The 16,213-nt window shown below is 37.9% G+C and overlaps 1 protein-coding gene and 1 non-coding gene across 2 annotated transcripts; both read right to left on the reverse strand.

Moving 5' to 3' along the window:
- Nucleotides 1-1,184: 1,184 nt before the first annotated feature.
- On the reverse strand, nucleotides 1,185-1,291 carry LOC123622921. The gene has a single exon (XR_006729663.1). It is a non-coding gene; the product is annotated as a U6 spliceosomal RNA (small nuclear RNA).
- A 1,319-nt stretch (nucleotides 1,292-2,610) lies between these two features.
- Nucleotides 2,611-12,289, reverse strand: LOC123622809 (putative ankyrin repeat domain-containing protein 20A5). Its single transcript, XM_045529429.1, has 5 exons — nucleotides 12,030-12,289; nucleotides 8,435-8,549; nucleotides 8,099-8,272; nucleotides 4,086-4,192; nucleotides 2,611-2,749 (listed from the first exon to the last, which is right to left on the reverse strand). Exons 1-5 carry the CDS (start codon nucleotides 12,278-12,280, stop codon nucleotides 2,611-2,613), a joined length of 786 nt encoding a protein of 261 aa, XP_045385385.1. The 5' UTR covers nucleotides 12,281-12,289.
- Between the last annotated feature and the right edge of the window lie 3,924 nt (nucleotides 12,290-16,213).

The following is a 16,213-nucleotide window of genomic DNA, read 5'->3' on the forward strand; positions in this document are numbered from 1 at the left end:
CTTTATGTTCTGAAATTTGGTGGTCAATGCTATGTATAAAAATGTAATAAGTAATATTACTATTTTAATGCTGATATGAAAACATTTACCAAATATGTGAAATTCTCAGAGTATTTCAACAAAATCAGGGCTAATATCAGAACTTTAATTAGCCCACACACTTCAAATCTGTAAGCGCTGCAAACTTATTATGCTTTGATTTAAAGAATAAAAAACTAAGGTGAAGTCCTCATGAAGTGTGAGCAGCATAGTTCAGTCAACAAACTAGAGTACGCTTGACATAACAAAAAGTGTCCTGAACTTAAAAGAAGTCTTAGGTGCTATGACCAACAGCTATTTGTTCATGGAAAAGTTGCTTGTCTTAGGCTCAATGTCTTCAAAACATGACGATTTTTCTTCCTTGTGTCACTCTTAATAGACATTTTTATAAATATTTAATATTAATACTATAACATTTTTACAATGCTTGAAGAAATAGTCAAGTAATGGATTACTTTGTTCTTTAATTTAATTGCTGAAATTATTTTAGAATCCCAAATACAACCCATTCTGCATTTTTCCCTAGGCTGCAATATTGAATGAAATGTTGAAGTTTCAAGAAAATGTTATTAAGTCCTAATTTTGATTATTAGTTGTCCTATTCTTTGTGGCTTGTAATTCAGGGTATCTCAGCTATTTCATAATTTGTGACAAAATTTATTAATATATATATTATTTCATTAAATTAGATAACATAACTCTACCCCCATTACTGAGCTAATCAATCACACCAAAGGCAGAATAATCAACAAATGTCAAGACCTGCGCCTTGGACTGCTACTATTCCTTCTCTACCTACTCAAACTCTGAACCAGCAGATCTTCGTTAGCAAGATGCTTAATCTCCATGTTCTCTCCAAGTGATGGGGAAGGCAAAACCTTGCTTTTATTTTTACTAGATTCAATGAAGGAGATTCTGGTTCATATTTTCTCATGTCTGAGACCAGTACCAACAACATATTTGCATATGACATTATACATGTTGCTCAACACTCGACTCCACTGTCATTTCATACATCACTTTACACAAATTTCTTGTTAGTGAAACTCACAATCTTAATATTAGGTCACACCTGTTTTGCTTTGACATACACTGTTTCCTCAGAGCTAGTCAGCAAATAGTCAAATGATGTTCACAGGACTGCACAGAATATGGAATGCTTCATAAATTTTCATGTCATCCTTGGGCACGGACCGTGGTAATCTTCTCTATATTCTTTCAATTTTCTTATATGTGCTGATGAAACAAGCACAAAGCCCTATATGGACACTGATGAGTCAGGGATGAGGTTTGGCCCTGTTAAATCCAATCAACCTCCTGTATGTATGTATGTATGTATGTATGTATGTATGTATGTATTGTATTAACAGAAGAGCCAAACAATTAACCTACCTTTAGCTCAGAGAATTCTGATGAATGGTTTCCCTAAGAGGTAGAATTTGAAAGAATTTAAGAAACCTCAGGTACAGGTCCAAGTAGCTTGGGAGATTTTCATTATTATGGAAAACACATCACTTGAGAGACCAGATACAAGTTAGTGACCATTACTCTGCAGAAGGATGAAATGTGACTTTCCAATACTTAAAAAAAAAGGCACTAAACACAGGCAAAAGGAGCCTTGGCATACAAATTGGTAGCAAAGAAAAAAGGAAGTTCTAATGTCTTCCTACAATGATATTTGAAACTCTCTGACAGTTTAGAACAATCCCAACTATTTGCTAGAGGGAAGACAATCAGGGGCATCAAAGGATAACTTACCATAAAGACCTAGGCTAAGTCTAGGCTGAGATGAGGGCTCCACATAAGGTTTTGAGTGTGGAGGGAGGGCCCTTTTGCTCACTATGTGTGTGGCTATAGCTAGGAGGCCCAGCTGCCAGAGCAGGGTACTGGTGGTTTAGGAACAATGGTTGAGCATATGTGCACGAACTCAAAAAATGTGTATGTAGCCTTGAAGTCTAAATATGGATCACCATATGAAGACTGAGGGATCTGAATCTGTAAGGGCATCCTGGTTGCAAAGGTCAATCATTTCCAGACAGCAAGACCAGTGTCAAATGGAATAACAGAATAAATGAAACAATAGAATGATTGAAGTGTCCTTTCATTCCCCTCTCTCAGACTTGTAAAAAGAACTGTCTTCTTTGCATTTAGAGAACCATTCCATTTCCTGAAAAGTTCAAGGAAGAGGCTATAGGAAATAGCCCCTAGAAGACACTACAACATTATCTGTTAAGTAGACATTTCAAGACCCAAATAACGAATTAGAAGGATCAAACATGTGGCATATTATCCCATGCACAAGAGTTATTCTTCAAATGAAATGGATGAAGCCGATACTATCCCTGATGATAAAGGTTTCTTGAAAGTCTTGAGATGATGAATTCTGTACCCATTACTACTTCTAACTCGTTTAGCCTTTTGTTTGATTTCTGGCTGATGAATTCGACTAATTCACTGCCATTCCAACACTACCTGAAACACACTATGAAATCTCACCTGATGTATAAGATACAAAATTTGAAATTATTTTAAGCCTTGATTTAGTGTTCACTGGTCTTTTAATGTAAATACTTACGTATTAAAACCACTAGTATTGGCATAATCCTTCACAGTCCATGCAGAGATATCTTCAGAAAAAACATCCATACCTTCCTCAAGAAGGTGTAGTATACTTGGTGAGTTATGATGTTCAGCAAGCATGAGGGCCGTTCTAAAATAACAAAGAGATAACCTCACCCTTGGAAACTTTAATAAAGTTATTTAAAATGTTAATTTGATATACATTGCCAGCTGAATATTTTGCCTATCAGTATAGAGTTAGCCTTTTATATGTACTAACTGACACAAGCATCTTGGGTGCTCAAGCGTGCCTCTTTGAAATTACCACCTAGGTTAAAAGGAAGGGACAAAAACGTAGCTTCTTGTCCCATTAAGGTATGACATAGTAGAAGTTGGTCATTCTCTGCTGAGATCACTTATCTAAAGTAAGCAAAGCATTGCATGAAGTATGCTCCATGTCTTCCCTATTTTGACATAATGGACTGTAATTCAGAGTCAACTAGGGGTCAGTTAAGTAAGAGCTATCTGCAGGCTTAAACAATAATATTAGTAGTAATGGTGAAAATAGTAGCCATAGTAGTTTCGGTTAATGATGTTGATGAGCATGTGCTGGGGACTGAATTCAATGTTCTATATATAATCTTACTTGTACACAACCACCCTGGAAGGACATAGTGTTATTCTCCTTCTCATATTAGAATACACATTTGGTGGGAAGTGGTGTTCCCAAGGTCACACGCCTAGCCAGTGGGAAAGCGAGAATTTAAACCTGGTTTTATATGAATGAAAAGCTGTCTCTTCCCTTTATCATCCACTTATGACTTGTCTTCATTAAAGAAAAATTTTATCCACTTAAAGTGGTCTTTCTCCCTTTTCTCATAACAATTAAAAAGAAAAAATCAAAATACATTAGAAATGAAAAAGGAAAACAACTGATGAACTCACAGTATCTAGTTATAGCAATTAATAATCCTTTACAGATCACCTAACATCAATATTTTTCAAAGAAAGCACTTAAGGCAAAAGAGTGGTCCCAAAGAAAAAATGATTTTCAACTTCTATTTATGTTTCATATAGCATTTTTGAAGGAAAGTTCTATAAGAAGTTAAAAAAATACTATAAAAAGATTAAGAAGTTCAATATTGAGTCATAAAGTGATCTAAAAGGTAAAGTCCACACTTCAATAAAACTAATATGAAACCTCTTTAGGTGATATAAGATGACATGATCAAAAACATCAGATTACAAATAACAAATATCAGTCAGTATCATAAGAGATGATGAATCCTACTGCATATTGTTCTTTAGGTTCCCCAGTCCAAATAATTGCTTTTCTACCTAACTGATGATTTGTGTTGATATTTGTCACTCTATCCTCTCAACAGTTATGTTAATCTCCTCATTCATTTAATAATTCTGACTTGAGTGACTCTTACTACCCTAAAATAACATTCACATTTTTTTAAAAAAAGCACTAAATACTATACCTGTTCATTTTATCTACTGCATTTATATCTGCATTCTTCTGTATCAAAAATTCTACCATTTCCTCTTTAGTTCCACTTACAGCAAGTAGAAGTGGAGTGAGGTGATCCTGTAATACAGAAAAATCAATTTATCATTCAAAAAATTTCATATTTCTCAACTGAACTGAACATTTGATGTAAGAGCCTATGAACTTAAATGTATCATACAGAAAGTAAATGAAAGGTAGTTTCATCCACTCGCCCGTCTGTTCTGCTCCTTCCCTTAGAAACTCCCCTCCTCTGCCTCTCCAGGCTAACTCCTGCCATCTCCAAAACTCATTTCATACGTTTCCGGGTTCTAAGAATCTTTGTTTCTATCACAACATTTACCATGATATGCTGTACTTATTTTATTGTTTTCCATCTAAACCAAGAGTTTCTTGGGGGCAGGGGCTGTATTTTTTATCTCCATATTCCCAAACCTTAAGATGTAGTAGCAAATGCTTCAAGCATTTTTATTGAATTAATATCAATTATTGTACCTACAGCAATGTTTTTTAAATGATATTCCAAAGAGTATTTAGATACCATAAGTTAAACACTGTACCCCAAAAGAAAGATTCCATGACCATCCAGGCTAGAGAAGTAGTGCAAAACTGTGCATCATAGGTCCAGTATTAAAGAAATCTCTCAAGCTTTGCCTGATCTCTATTTGACAAGTATTATTATTATTTAGGTTTTTTGGTAAACATGTGAAGAATTAAATCTTTAGAGATACAGTTTTAAGAACTTTCCAGTGAATGTGGAGGTTTCCTCCAGGTGATACAAACTCATGTGATTCTCTTCTAACAGTAGTGTAGGACACCAGGGTACCAATGTCAGGTACTCCTTCTCCAAAGGGTCACTAAGGAAATGGGCTCTGAATAAAAGAGAGAGGTTTCAAATGAATTTCAACTCATTATTTCATGGTCCATGTTGTTTCTCCTGTGACAAGGTGACAGATTTTTATCTTAGTTATTAGAAGGCTCACTATGATTTTTTTCCTCAATTATCCTGATGATCCTGGGATGCTAATGCCTATCTGCTTTATTTTAATCCACTTGTATTCTGATTTCTATTTTAATTGGTACTCGAGTTGGTTTTTACTTCATGCAAAATATAAATCAGAAATAAAAATATAATGGCTTATCAATTAGAGTTCTAATACTGATCTATATGGATTATTGCTAGCACAATGGAAGCCATTAAATCATTTGCATTTTATAGAGTTTATGCTGAGGAGAAAGATATAATGCTGTCTTCATTACACACAGCCTAGCCAACTATAACCATGGGTAAAGTTCCCTGGTGGTCTAGTGGTTAGGATTCGGCATTCTCACCATGGGTAACCTAAAAAGCTTATAGGTATTCCAATAGGATGATGATTTTTTATGGTATATATAATAAAAAATTGATTTTTAAAAAAAATTTCTATATTCTAAAATTCAACCATATTACTAATGGATAAATGTATATTATAATATAGATGACATACATTCTAAACAAGTATAAACTGTCTTGAAAACCTTGAAATTATTTCAAAAAATACTAAAAAACAAGCTTTGTCCTCTCAAATACTTAGGTAGGCAAGTAGATGTCCTGAGCCTGTGAAATACCTAGATAGGCACAGTAGCAAACTGGAGAACATACACCTTGTATAAAGGGGGAAGATTCTGCACAGCACAGCAAACATATGAGCTCAAGGGACAATAGGCTTGACTCTTTAGGGAAGCCTGAAACCCAGGTTCCTGCATGTCTCCCAAATGTTACATGTGGACTCAATTTATAGAGGCAAAGTAAACCTACTTATGAGCTGCATTTTGACTATAGTCTCATGTTCTAAAATTCACTAATGATGTTTCCAAATAGTCATGTATAAAGCAAGTACTTGCATGTGAAATCTTTGTTTTCTTTAGTGTCATAGGTTTTACCAAAATATCAAGCCCTAATATGGAATAAAAATTGCTATTAAGATTTATAATACCCACAACAAGAATTTTTCAAACATCTATTCGTTTACTATCTACTTGTGTTTATTTTTCCCAGATTGTTACCCAAATGGTTAACTAGTTCACAGACTGCTAAAACTAAATTATTAAAAGAATTCCTCTCTATGTTCTTGGAAACTTCATGCTTTTAAGTGTTGAAAACTGCCATCCTCATTATGTCAAAGCTGTATGAACTTAACAGACATACTGAGATAGTCCATAATACAGCTGTACCTGAATAAAAGATTCAAGATTTGCTACTGTGCTAATTGAGAACACCTTGCTTGTAGTAAACATTTGTTGAACTAATCCCCTGAATGATAACAAAGAAATGTGAAATCCTGAAAGGGCCCGTTACTACTTATTGAAAGACTGTCCATAAACAGATTTCTAAAGACCCTCTGACTGGCAGTGAATGATTGCTAAACTGCAGGAAACGGGTGTTATTCCATAAGCTGATAGATGTTGCCAATAATATTCTTTGGAACTGCTCAACCACAGAGCTAGAGAGAGGCAGATAAAGTCAGGCTAATATTATTAGAAAGGACAGATTTGAAGGAAGTAGCATCTATCAAACTCCAATTCTTCTGGAGATTTCTTATGTTTTTGAAACACGGGAATTTCTATATTATATTTATTTATTCAGTGGTTGTTAAGTAGGAATGCATCAGAATTTCAAGAGAAGTATTTTTATTGGCTACAGAGAGGGTCTGACTATGTTGCACAGGTGGACTCAGACTCCTGGGCTGAAGTGATCCTCCTGCCTCAACCCTCCAGAGTAGCTGGGACAACAAGCACACACTTCTGCATCCAGCTTTGAGGAAATGTTTCAATATACATATCCAAGCCTTCTTAGATTTACTAAATTAAAATCTGCAGGGCTGAGCCTAGACTTCTAGATTGTTAAAAAATTTTCCCCGGTCACTGTGACACGGCTCTAGCTGAGCACTAGCACAGCAGGCAATCACTTCAGTGTCCGGTCTCTCTCACATGGCCAAGGCCCTTTATCACTTGGAGATCTGGCCCAAAACAGGAAATAGTGAGAGATGGAGTCATTTGCTGAAAACTCCATTTAGTCTTGCTGCACAGGGTTAGAACAGGGACTAAGAAACTCAAAATGCAACTTGATTTTGCTATTTATAAGTTTTGTACCTTCCACCTTCCCAACAAGAAATTCTAGTAGAGTCTTGTCGAAGTGGCTGTTTCTGCAAGAGGAGGATAAGTGGCTGTTTGGGCAAGAGTAGGATATTCTTCCCTCTTCTCAAGTCTTTCCCACATCCTCACCACCTATTCACTGCCAATCTGCTTTCCTCAGAGTCCTCCTAACATTGATTTCTGGGCAAGTTTACAACTCCCTAACACTCTTTCCCAAACTAAGAATTACTTTCCGTAAAACTGAAGAGCACTTTGTCTAAACATATAAACTGAGAACAAACAGAGAAGTAAATACACAAAAAACTCTTCATTGTATTTTCCCCAAATTACCTAATTTCCAAATGGCCAGCATATTTCTGACTGTTCTCTTTTTCCCTTTCCATTTCTCTCTCTTACGACTTGCCAATTAGAGATAAGTCACTTTGATATAAATTGCATTTCTAAGGAACTTGCAGCAGCAGCAAGAATTTCATTTACTATATAATGCTTTAGTTATCAATTTTAAGATAAAGTGTATTTCCAGGGCAAATTTGGCTCCCCTGGGTTGTTTTATACTAAATAGAAAAAACAAACAAACAAACAAAAAAAAACAACACTTGTTTGAAAAAAAGTTAACAAGTTTTCCTTTAACAAATGCAGGGTTTTCACAAATATTAACCATGAATGTATAAAAGAAAACTGCATCTTCTAATGCTTCTTTAAATGTATAAACATTTTAAGTAAAATTTTAAGACAATTAAGGTATTTCAAAATATTTTCATTCACGGAATGTTTGAGCTTCCAAATATGGAAAATTGACAGCTACATATGTCAACGTTTGATATTTTTCAAATACAGTTCATTGATCTCTACCTTGTTTATGGCTTCTTTATTTGCGCCATGTGAAAGGAGCTTTGCTGCGATCGATGGGTTGTCGCCATAGACAGCATAGTGAAGAGCTGTGTTGCCATACACGTCACTGTGATTCGGATCGGCACCATGTTCTAACAGGATGGTGGCACACTCCTCTTCCAGGCATTGTACCGCCTATCAGTATCAGATCAAGAAATAGATCATAAATTCTAAGAGTTCAAAAGAAACATTCCAAAGATTCCACCGACTAGTTACATTTAAATGAAACAAATTTGTTTTTATTGTGTATATTGAAATGAAATCCGTCTCATGCTGCAATAGGTGGCTGCTATATACCTTAATCAGAGCTGTCCTTTTTTCACTGTCGGGGACATTGAGCTTGCATTTTCTGTCCACCAGGACAGTAACTACTTCTGGATGGCCACTGGCACAGGCCAAATGGAGAGCAGTCCTATGAAAGTGAGAGAGATTTTTAGGAAATTGTAGTGCACTACCTTAAAATATACAATGATTCATGTAATTATAAATATTAAACAGCATGTTTTCTTCTACCTTTAAAGCAAATATTTAATTTTCTTGTGAAGAAAGTACAATATTTATTAGCTGCTATTCCTCACTAGATTAATAAAAGAGCAGCCTATTTTAATAGAAAGAGATTGGCTTTTGGTATCAGTTCAACTTGGATTTGCATACTACTTTAAGCTCTATCAATTATGAGCTATTGACCAGGCACGGTGGCTCATGCCTGTAATCCTAGCACTCTGGGAGGCCAAGGCAGGTGGATCATTTGAACTCAGGAGTTCGAGACCAGCTTGAGCAAGAGCGAGACCCTGTCTCTACTAAAAATGGAAAGAAATTAGCTGGACAACTAAAAATATATAGAAAAAATTAGCCAGGCATGGTGACACATGCCTGTAATCCCAGCTACTCAGGAGGCTGAGGCAGAAGGATTGCTTGAGCCCAGGAGTTTGAGGTTGCTGTGAGATAGGCTGATGCCACGGCACTCTAGCCTGGGCAACAGAGTGAGACTCTGCCTCAAAAAAAAAAAAAAAAAAACTTATTATGTATCACTTAGCCCTTCTGTGCCTCCATTTCCTCTTCAATAAAATAGGCAAAAAAAAAAAAAGTAGCTATCTCATAGGACATCACTGTGATGCTCAAATGAGAATCTGTACGAAGTATGTGGAACAGTTCCTAATGCAAATAACAGCTCAGTGACTGTTACATAATGTAATTATTACTACTGCTTAACAAAGATAACATTTTAATTAAGCAAAATAATGCAATTATACCTACTTTGTGGTTTATTTAAAGACTAGAGATAACATTGTATTTCAGTGATGCTAGGGTGCTCATTTTCTCACATTTTAACATCACTGATACTGGAACAGCACCTTTTATTCATGATTTATTTCAACTACAATGGGCAGCATAGAAAAATTATCTCATTGATAAGCAAAATAACGGGACATCACAAAATCAATGCTGCCTTACATTAAGGGAAATAGGGCATATACAATAGGTCTATGGACGTTCTAGTTATATCACTGGCAGTTATGTAAGTTTCAGTTCTTAAAAGTACTATGGAAATAGAAGGTTGAAATAACAAAATTTTTAAAACCAAATAATTTTTACTTTGATTTTCAAATAACTTCAGAGCAAAAGAAACTCAGGACTCGAATGAATAGGTATGCCTCATTTGTTCAATAGATAGATTTATACACTGTGTGAGAATCAGATATTTTGAACGTTTAATGTTAATAATTAATACTGTTACAAATTTTAAAAGGGCAGTTAAAGTCATCTTTTACAATTTTCTACCTTCACAAATGGTTTTGTCTGAAAGGAGTGAACAATGACTTTAACTGAAATTAAGTCCTAATCCTCCAATTTCAAATTTCTCAAATTGTTCATCCTGGTCAGGTAAATAAGTTTTAAGGATGGATATGTCCTGAAAGTTAGTAGAATACGTCTGCTACATAACAGGTCTTCATAGTATGTTTGATGAATAAATGCATTGAGAAAACAGAGTACAAGAGTTAAATATTTTGAAAGAAAACCCCTATAAAGTAATACCTTTGTAATAGTAACATTTATATTTCCTATTTTTCGTTTTCATAATGATACACCTAAGTTATAATGATTCATCTAAAATTTTTGCATGTAAGTAATAAATTATATAACAAAACGGATGCACATTAAAAAACTGTGTAATAAAATCTTCAAGCACAGATGAAAAGATTCCCTTTACTTCTGAAGGGATAAAAGTTGGTGGAATATTCCAATCCACAAAATAATTTTAAAATAAATTCATAGAAATTAAGAAATTACTTCTGTCTGTGCAAGATTCATATTACTGCTCTTCCCAGGGATTTTATCCTTGATGACAAACTTTTACTAGAACTTTTAAATCGTACACGCTAATTGCCCAGAAATAACAAATTTTATCACATTGTGTACATATTTTAAGCTAACACAAGACCACAGTGTGTGTGTATATGTATAATGATCAAATTGACTTTTATTCTTACTTGATATGCCTAAATACTCTTTACATATCAGCACACATATGTATCTATGCCACCTTCTCTGGTGACATATTATTCCATCTATGGACACAATCTAATTGATTTATAAATCCATCATATGCATTCCTCTTAAAACCTTATTATTTTAAGTGCTGAGAAAAACAAATTGTATGATCTCTATTTCTTGAGGATATTTTACTATAATGGAATTGATGGGTAAAGGGCATATACAATTTTTAAATGTGTAGTTCCAGTTGCCTCCTTAGTGCAGTAGGCAGGCAGCGCGTCAGTCTCATTTGTATGTAGTTACCTCCAAGTTGTCTATTTGAAAAGAAATCAGCAACATAAACTGTAAGCACCAGTATAAGTATTTTCCATGTTTAATATTAGTATTTAATGTCTTCATTCTGACAAACTTTGTGGATAGATTAACATTATCTCATTTCTCTTTTAACTTAAAATCCTTCTCTTAGCAGGGACACTTAATATTTTTTCTTATGTTTGTAGGTCACTTGTAGATCTGCAAAAAAAGTACTTTGCCCAATTTTACATTAGGCGTCAGTTTTTATCTTGTTTGATTTGTCACCAACATCAAGTTTTAAATTCTTTCATACATTTGGGTGTTTCTAGATTTTCTATTCTGTTCCATTCATTTATCTATCTCTTCAACTGCTAATAAATGATTAATTTGTGGAAATTCATAGCACATTTGGATGTCTAGAAGAGCAAGTCTTACTCCATTACAAAATTTTTCTTCATGTCATCACAATAGTAAAAGTGAGACAGCGTGTGTTAACTAAAAAATTTGGAAACCTTATAACTTTTATTTAGCTCATGTAAAACTGATAAAATAGAAAGAGCTCATATTTTCAGAAAAATGAGTCTTCCTATTGAAGACTATGGTACCATACAGCCACTTCAAATTTTCCTTCTAAGTTCCCTGAGTAAAGAACACATTTTCATAGGTGTACAGTGGCATGAAATGGATATTGAACTTCTTGCTAAGATGTTTTAGCACAGAATTATTTATAGTATACTTATTATTCCTCTCACTATGTACCTTTCTATAAGGTATATAACATAATGATTTAAAATGTGTACATTAACAATCAAACACCCTGTATACTTGTGCTAGTTAAGTAGCTAAAATTGGCAAGAAGCTGTCCTAGAAGGGGAATCATGAGTGGACGGGGAAGCAGCTGAAGTCCTGTTTTTGTGCTGCTGCCCATGAAGCTGGCCTTGGTGCTGGACCCCTCCCAGGTGCCACGTCCCAGGTGCTGTGGAGCCCACAGGCAGGACAGCCGGGGGCCCTCGCCGGCAGGACCCCGGGCTACGGCCAGTCTGGGAAGGGCATCTCCCCCGCACCTGCCTGGCCCCCAACCCGGGATGGCCACTCCCATTACCTCTTCTTTCTATCTCTGGCATCCAAGACCTTTTTCTTCAGCGAAATGATCTGCTCCACTTTCGCGATGTCACCGGCGCTGGCAGCTTGGTGGATTTGGCCGAGATCTTTCTTCCGGATGTGGTACCGTGGCTGCAGGAAGGCGCTGTCACCAGCCTCGCCTTCCAGGCCCACTCTGGTCTGGCCACAGCGGCTGGAGGGGCCGGAGGGCGGCCCGCCCTTGTCTGCCCCGAAGCAGAAGATCTTCCTCATGGTGGCGGCTGCCGGCTTCAGGGGAACCTCAGCCCACCCGCACCCCCACCCCACCCCACCCCAGCCCACCCCTGCCTATTCCCCGCCTCAGGAGTCCAGTGCAGTGAGGACAACCCGATATGACCACGACCTCCAACAAGGGAAATCCCGGTCTCCAACTTCTGACAGCTGTAAATAGCCAGGCAGCGCCAAGCACAGCCAAGCGACCACAGGCACCGCCAGAACCGTTAAAGCAACTGCACATGTGCGCACGAGAATGAGCCGTTACTGTGCATGCGCCCAACTGCCAGCAGGAAACCGCCCACCCCTCCCCCTCCCCCCCTTGGTGACACACTCCAGAACGCGCCACTCGGGGCTGTTCTGTCCCTGCTGCCGCGTGGCCTGCATGTGTGGCTGCAACTCGGGCCCCTACGTGGGCTGGCGGAGCTCACCCCGGGGCTGCCTCAGGCTCTCTGAGGGTGGCACCCCTGGGCCTGTGGGTTCCCAGCCAGCTGAACTCTCTGCTGACCATGCCTATAAAATTATAGACTCTAAATAAAGCTGTCTATTTTTCCAAATCTTTCTATCAGAAAATGTGTTTTTGTTTTGAATACCTAAAGCTGGTGCAGACAATTACCTTTCATTATGAGTGGTGGGAAAAGAGGCTGTCAGTGGAGAGATAGAATAAAATATGATCCTCCAAGATTTGGAACAATAGACAGCTTTCCCATTGTTGGGTGATGGCATTTGGGCCTGGGTCTGGTTAAAGTCCCTGACCTGGTGTTTGTCATATAGGAAGGGTCACAGGGAACTGACAGGGGTAGACTCCTGTGGCTTTTTGGTCTCTCTCTGCTGACCATGGCTATAAAATTGTAGACTCTAAATAAGATACGCACATCTCATTGATACCTTGAAGCTGAAAAAAAAAAAAACAGTCAAGACCCAAAGATTGCCTGGCCACAAAATATCTCAAAGCAAGCTTGGGCTCTTATTTCTGGAACTTTCTTCTTCCCCTTTTACAATTCCTCCTCTTAATCGTTCCCTTAGCTAACCTCTTCTTTTTACAAAATCCTTAGCTATTCTGGCAGACTGCTTATCAAAAACATAAACCCTCTTGAAAACCAGCAGATTTTTTTTTAAGAAATATTTTTTCCATTCATACTTTTTTAAAAAGTAAAGTATAAAATTCCTATAAAGACACCCTCCCTATACTAAGGGAAACGGTGACATTATTATCTTCAAGGACAAAGAATGAGTCCAAGAAACTACTGTCAGACCTTGTTAGAAGAACTCATAAGAGTTCTAAACTCATAAGTTTTCAGTCTTCTCACATATTTCAGTCACATTTTCACAGTTAACTATTGTTTGTACAATCCAGTATATTGATAACTGAATCAAACTGCTTTACTCAAAATTGGGTTCACAGATTTTATAAGATGGCCTACTTAAAAAAATCTTAACCTTATGCCATTTTGTCAGAAAAAATGATTTAGATCCAACTGGTTTTTATAAACTGGTGAGTTTATATGTTTTACTACCTCATGACTAAAATTCTAAAATGAAAACTTTAAAACCTTTTTTATGTGTATATATATATATATACACAATATATATATTTAGATGTCCCACAGTGTCACTTGCTCTCTCTATGATGGGCCAAGTTTCATGCCCTCTCTGGGCCCCCGCTTCGCCATCTGCACAGTAGAGGTGGATGCTCTCTGAGGCCCTTCCATGCTCTGCTCCTGCGAGCTGGGGTGATAAACAGAAAAGCAAGTTTTCTTGCCCCTGGCTCATCGGCAGCCCAGCCTTCTCAGAACTATAAATTAGCTCCCAGCTCCCATCATCCCAGGCCACCCCCCACCCCCGGGCCCAGCTAAAGGTAACCCACCTCCCCGTCCCCTTTCCCTCTAGAACAAACCAGGCCAGCAAGTCTGGGACAAACTCTCACTCAGGCCCTGGAAATGGGCCTCGGGGACCAGGACTGTTTGCCCAGGTGAGACAGTGATGGACGTGGAGATGCTAGTACCCTCCCAGACAGAGCAGCACACACACACACACACACACACACACACACACGCATGCATGCATGCACACACCACACAGGCATGCACACACATATTCACACATGCATACACATGTGCAGGCATGCACACACCCAAAACAATACACATGTACCACATGGACACACACACAACACAGAGATGTGTGTAATACACACACATGTACCCACACAATGAACACACACATGCATGCATAGCCACACCATGTGTGCATGTGCACATACACCACACTGGCATGCACATACATACCCCCCACATGATATGCCTACACATGCGGACACACACACCACGCATGCACACACTGCACATGCAGGCACCCGTATGCTTGCATATGCACACATAATACACATGCTTGCAAACACTGAGACAAAGCAATATACACTTGCATACCACATAAACATGCATGCCACACACATTCACATGTTGCACATACACACATACACACATGACATACACACTCATGACTTTAACATAACTATTAAGTCACTAAATATGAAATGTCCGATTTTGAATCAAAAGCGTAGTTTATTGTATCTCAAACAAGAAGCAGTAAAATTAACCAAAGGATGCACCTGAACTATCCACACAGTTTTGCCATCTTAACAGTAGCTGGTTTATGCCGGCAGTGAAGGAGCCCAGAGAGCGAGTGGTGATGAAATCCCAAAAGGCGTTTTCCACAGTTTGTTGAGAATGGAATATTTTTCCTTGCAAGAAGTAGTCCAAAGCCTGGAAGAAGTGGTAGTCAGTGGGTGCAAGGTCTGGTGAATACAGTGGATGACAGAGAGTTTCCAAGTCCAGCCTCTGTAGTTTGAGCAGTGTTTGTGCAACATGTGGTCAAGCATTGTCCTGCGAGAGGATTGGCCTGTCTCTATTGACCAATCTCGGCTGCTTAATCTCATCCTCATCATTTCATCCAATTGGTTGCAGTAGACATCTGCTGTCATCAATTGACCAGGTTTCACAAAGCTGTAGTGGACAATACCAGTGCTGGTCCACCAAATAGACACCATTAGTATTTTTTGATGAATATTCAGTTTTGGACTGTGTTTCAGCACTTCATCTTTATCCAAACATTGTGCCGAACTCTTGCAATTGTCAACAAGAATCCATTTTCATCACACGTAGCAATACGGTGTAGAAATGATTCACCTTTATGTCGTGACAGCAAAGAAAGGTGAGCTTGGAGACAACTTCTCTTCTGATGTTCATTTAATTCATGCAGTACCCATCTATTCAGCTTATTTACCTTGCAGATTTGTTTCAAATGCCTCACATTGTTGGAATAGTAACATCAAACCTTGCTGCTAATTCACGTGTAGGTGGAGATAGATTCGCTTCCACTACAGCTTTCAGCTCATCATTACCCACCTTGGTCTCAGGTCTCCCAAGTGGCTCATTTTCAAGATGAAAAATCACCAGAATGAAACTTCTCAAACTATTGACCACCTGTGCATTCATTAGCCACATCCTTCCCAAACACTTTGTTGATATTTCGAGCTGTCTGTGCTACATTGGTTTTGAATATGGAATTCACAGTCAAAAATAACACTAATTTTTTACTTATCCATGGTTTCACAAAAATTACTGTAATAACTTAATATCATAATTATTTTATATGTAAAATATATAGGCTGGGTGCAGTGGCTCCTGCCTGTAATGTCAGCACTTTGGGAGGCTGAGGTGGGAGGGTCACTTGAGGCCAGGAGTTTGAGACCAGTGTGGGGAACATATTGAGACCCCACCCATTCAAAAAAATTTTTAAAAATTAGCCAAGCATGGTCGTGTGTGCCTGTAATCCCAGCTACTTGGGAGGCTGAGGCAGGAGAATCACTTGAGCCCAGGAGTTGGAGGCTGCAGTGAGCCATGATGATGCCACTAAACTCCAGCCTGGGCA

The sequence above is a fragment of the Lemur catta genome, chromosome 17 (assembly GCF_020740605.2).
Source record: "Lemur catta isolate mLemCat1 chromosome 17, mLemCat1.pri, whole genome shotgun sequence".
Taxonomy (NCBI): domain Eukaryota; kingdom Metazoa; phylum Chordata; class Mammalia; order Primates; family Lemuridae; genus Lemur; species Lemur catta.

Excerpts from the sequence above, each read along its gene's own strand:
- LOC123622809 (XM_045529429.1), bottom strand. The coding sequence starts at position 12,280 with ATGAGGAAGATCTTCTGCTTCGGGGCAGACAAGGGCGGGCCGCCCTCC. Across the intron at positions 8,550-12,029 it reads GCCAGAGATAGAAAGAAGAG|GACTGCTCTCCATTTGGCCT; the intron begins GTAATGGGAGTG and ends TCACTTTCATAG. Across the intron at positions 2,750-4,085 it reads GCAGTAGATAAAATGAACAG|AACGGCCCTCATGCTTGCTG; the intron begins GTATAGTATTTA and ends TTGTTATTTTAG.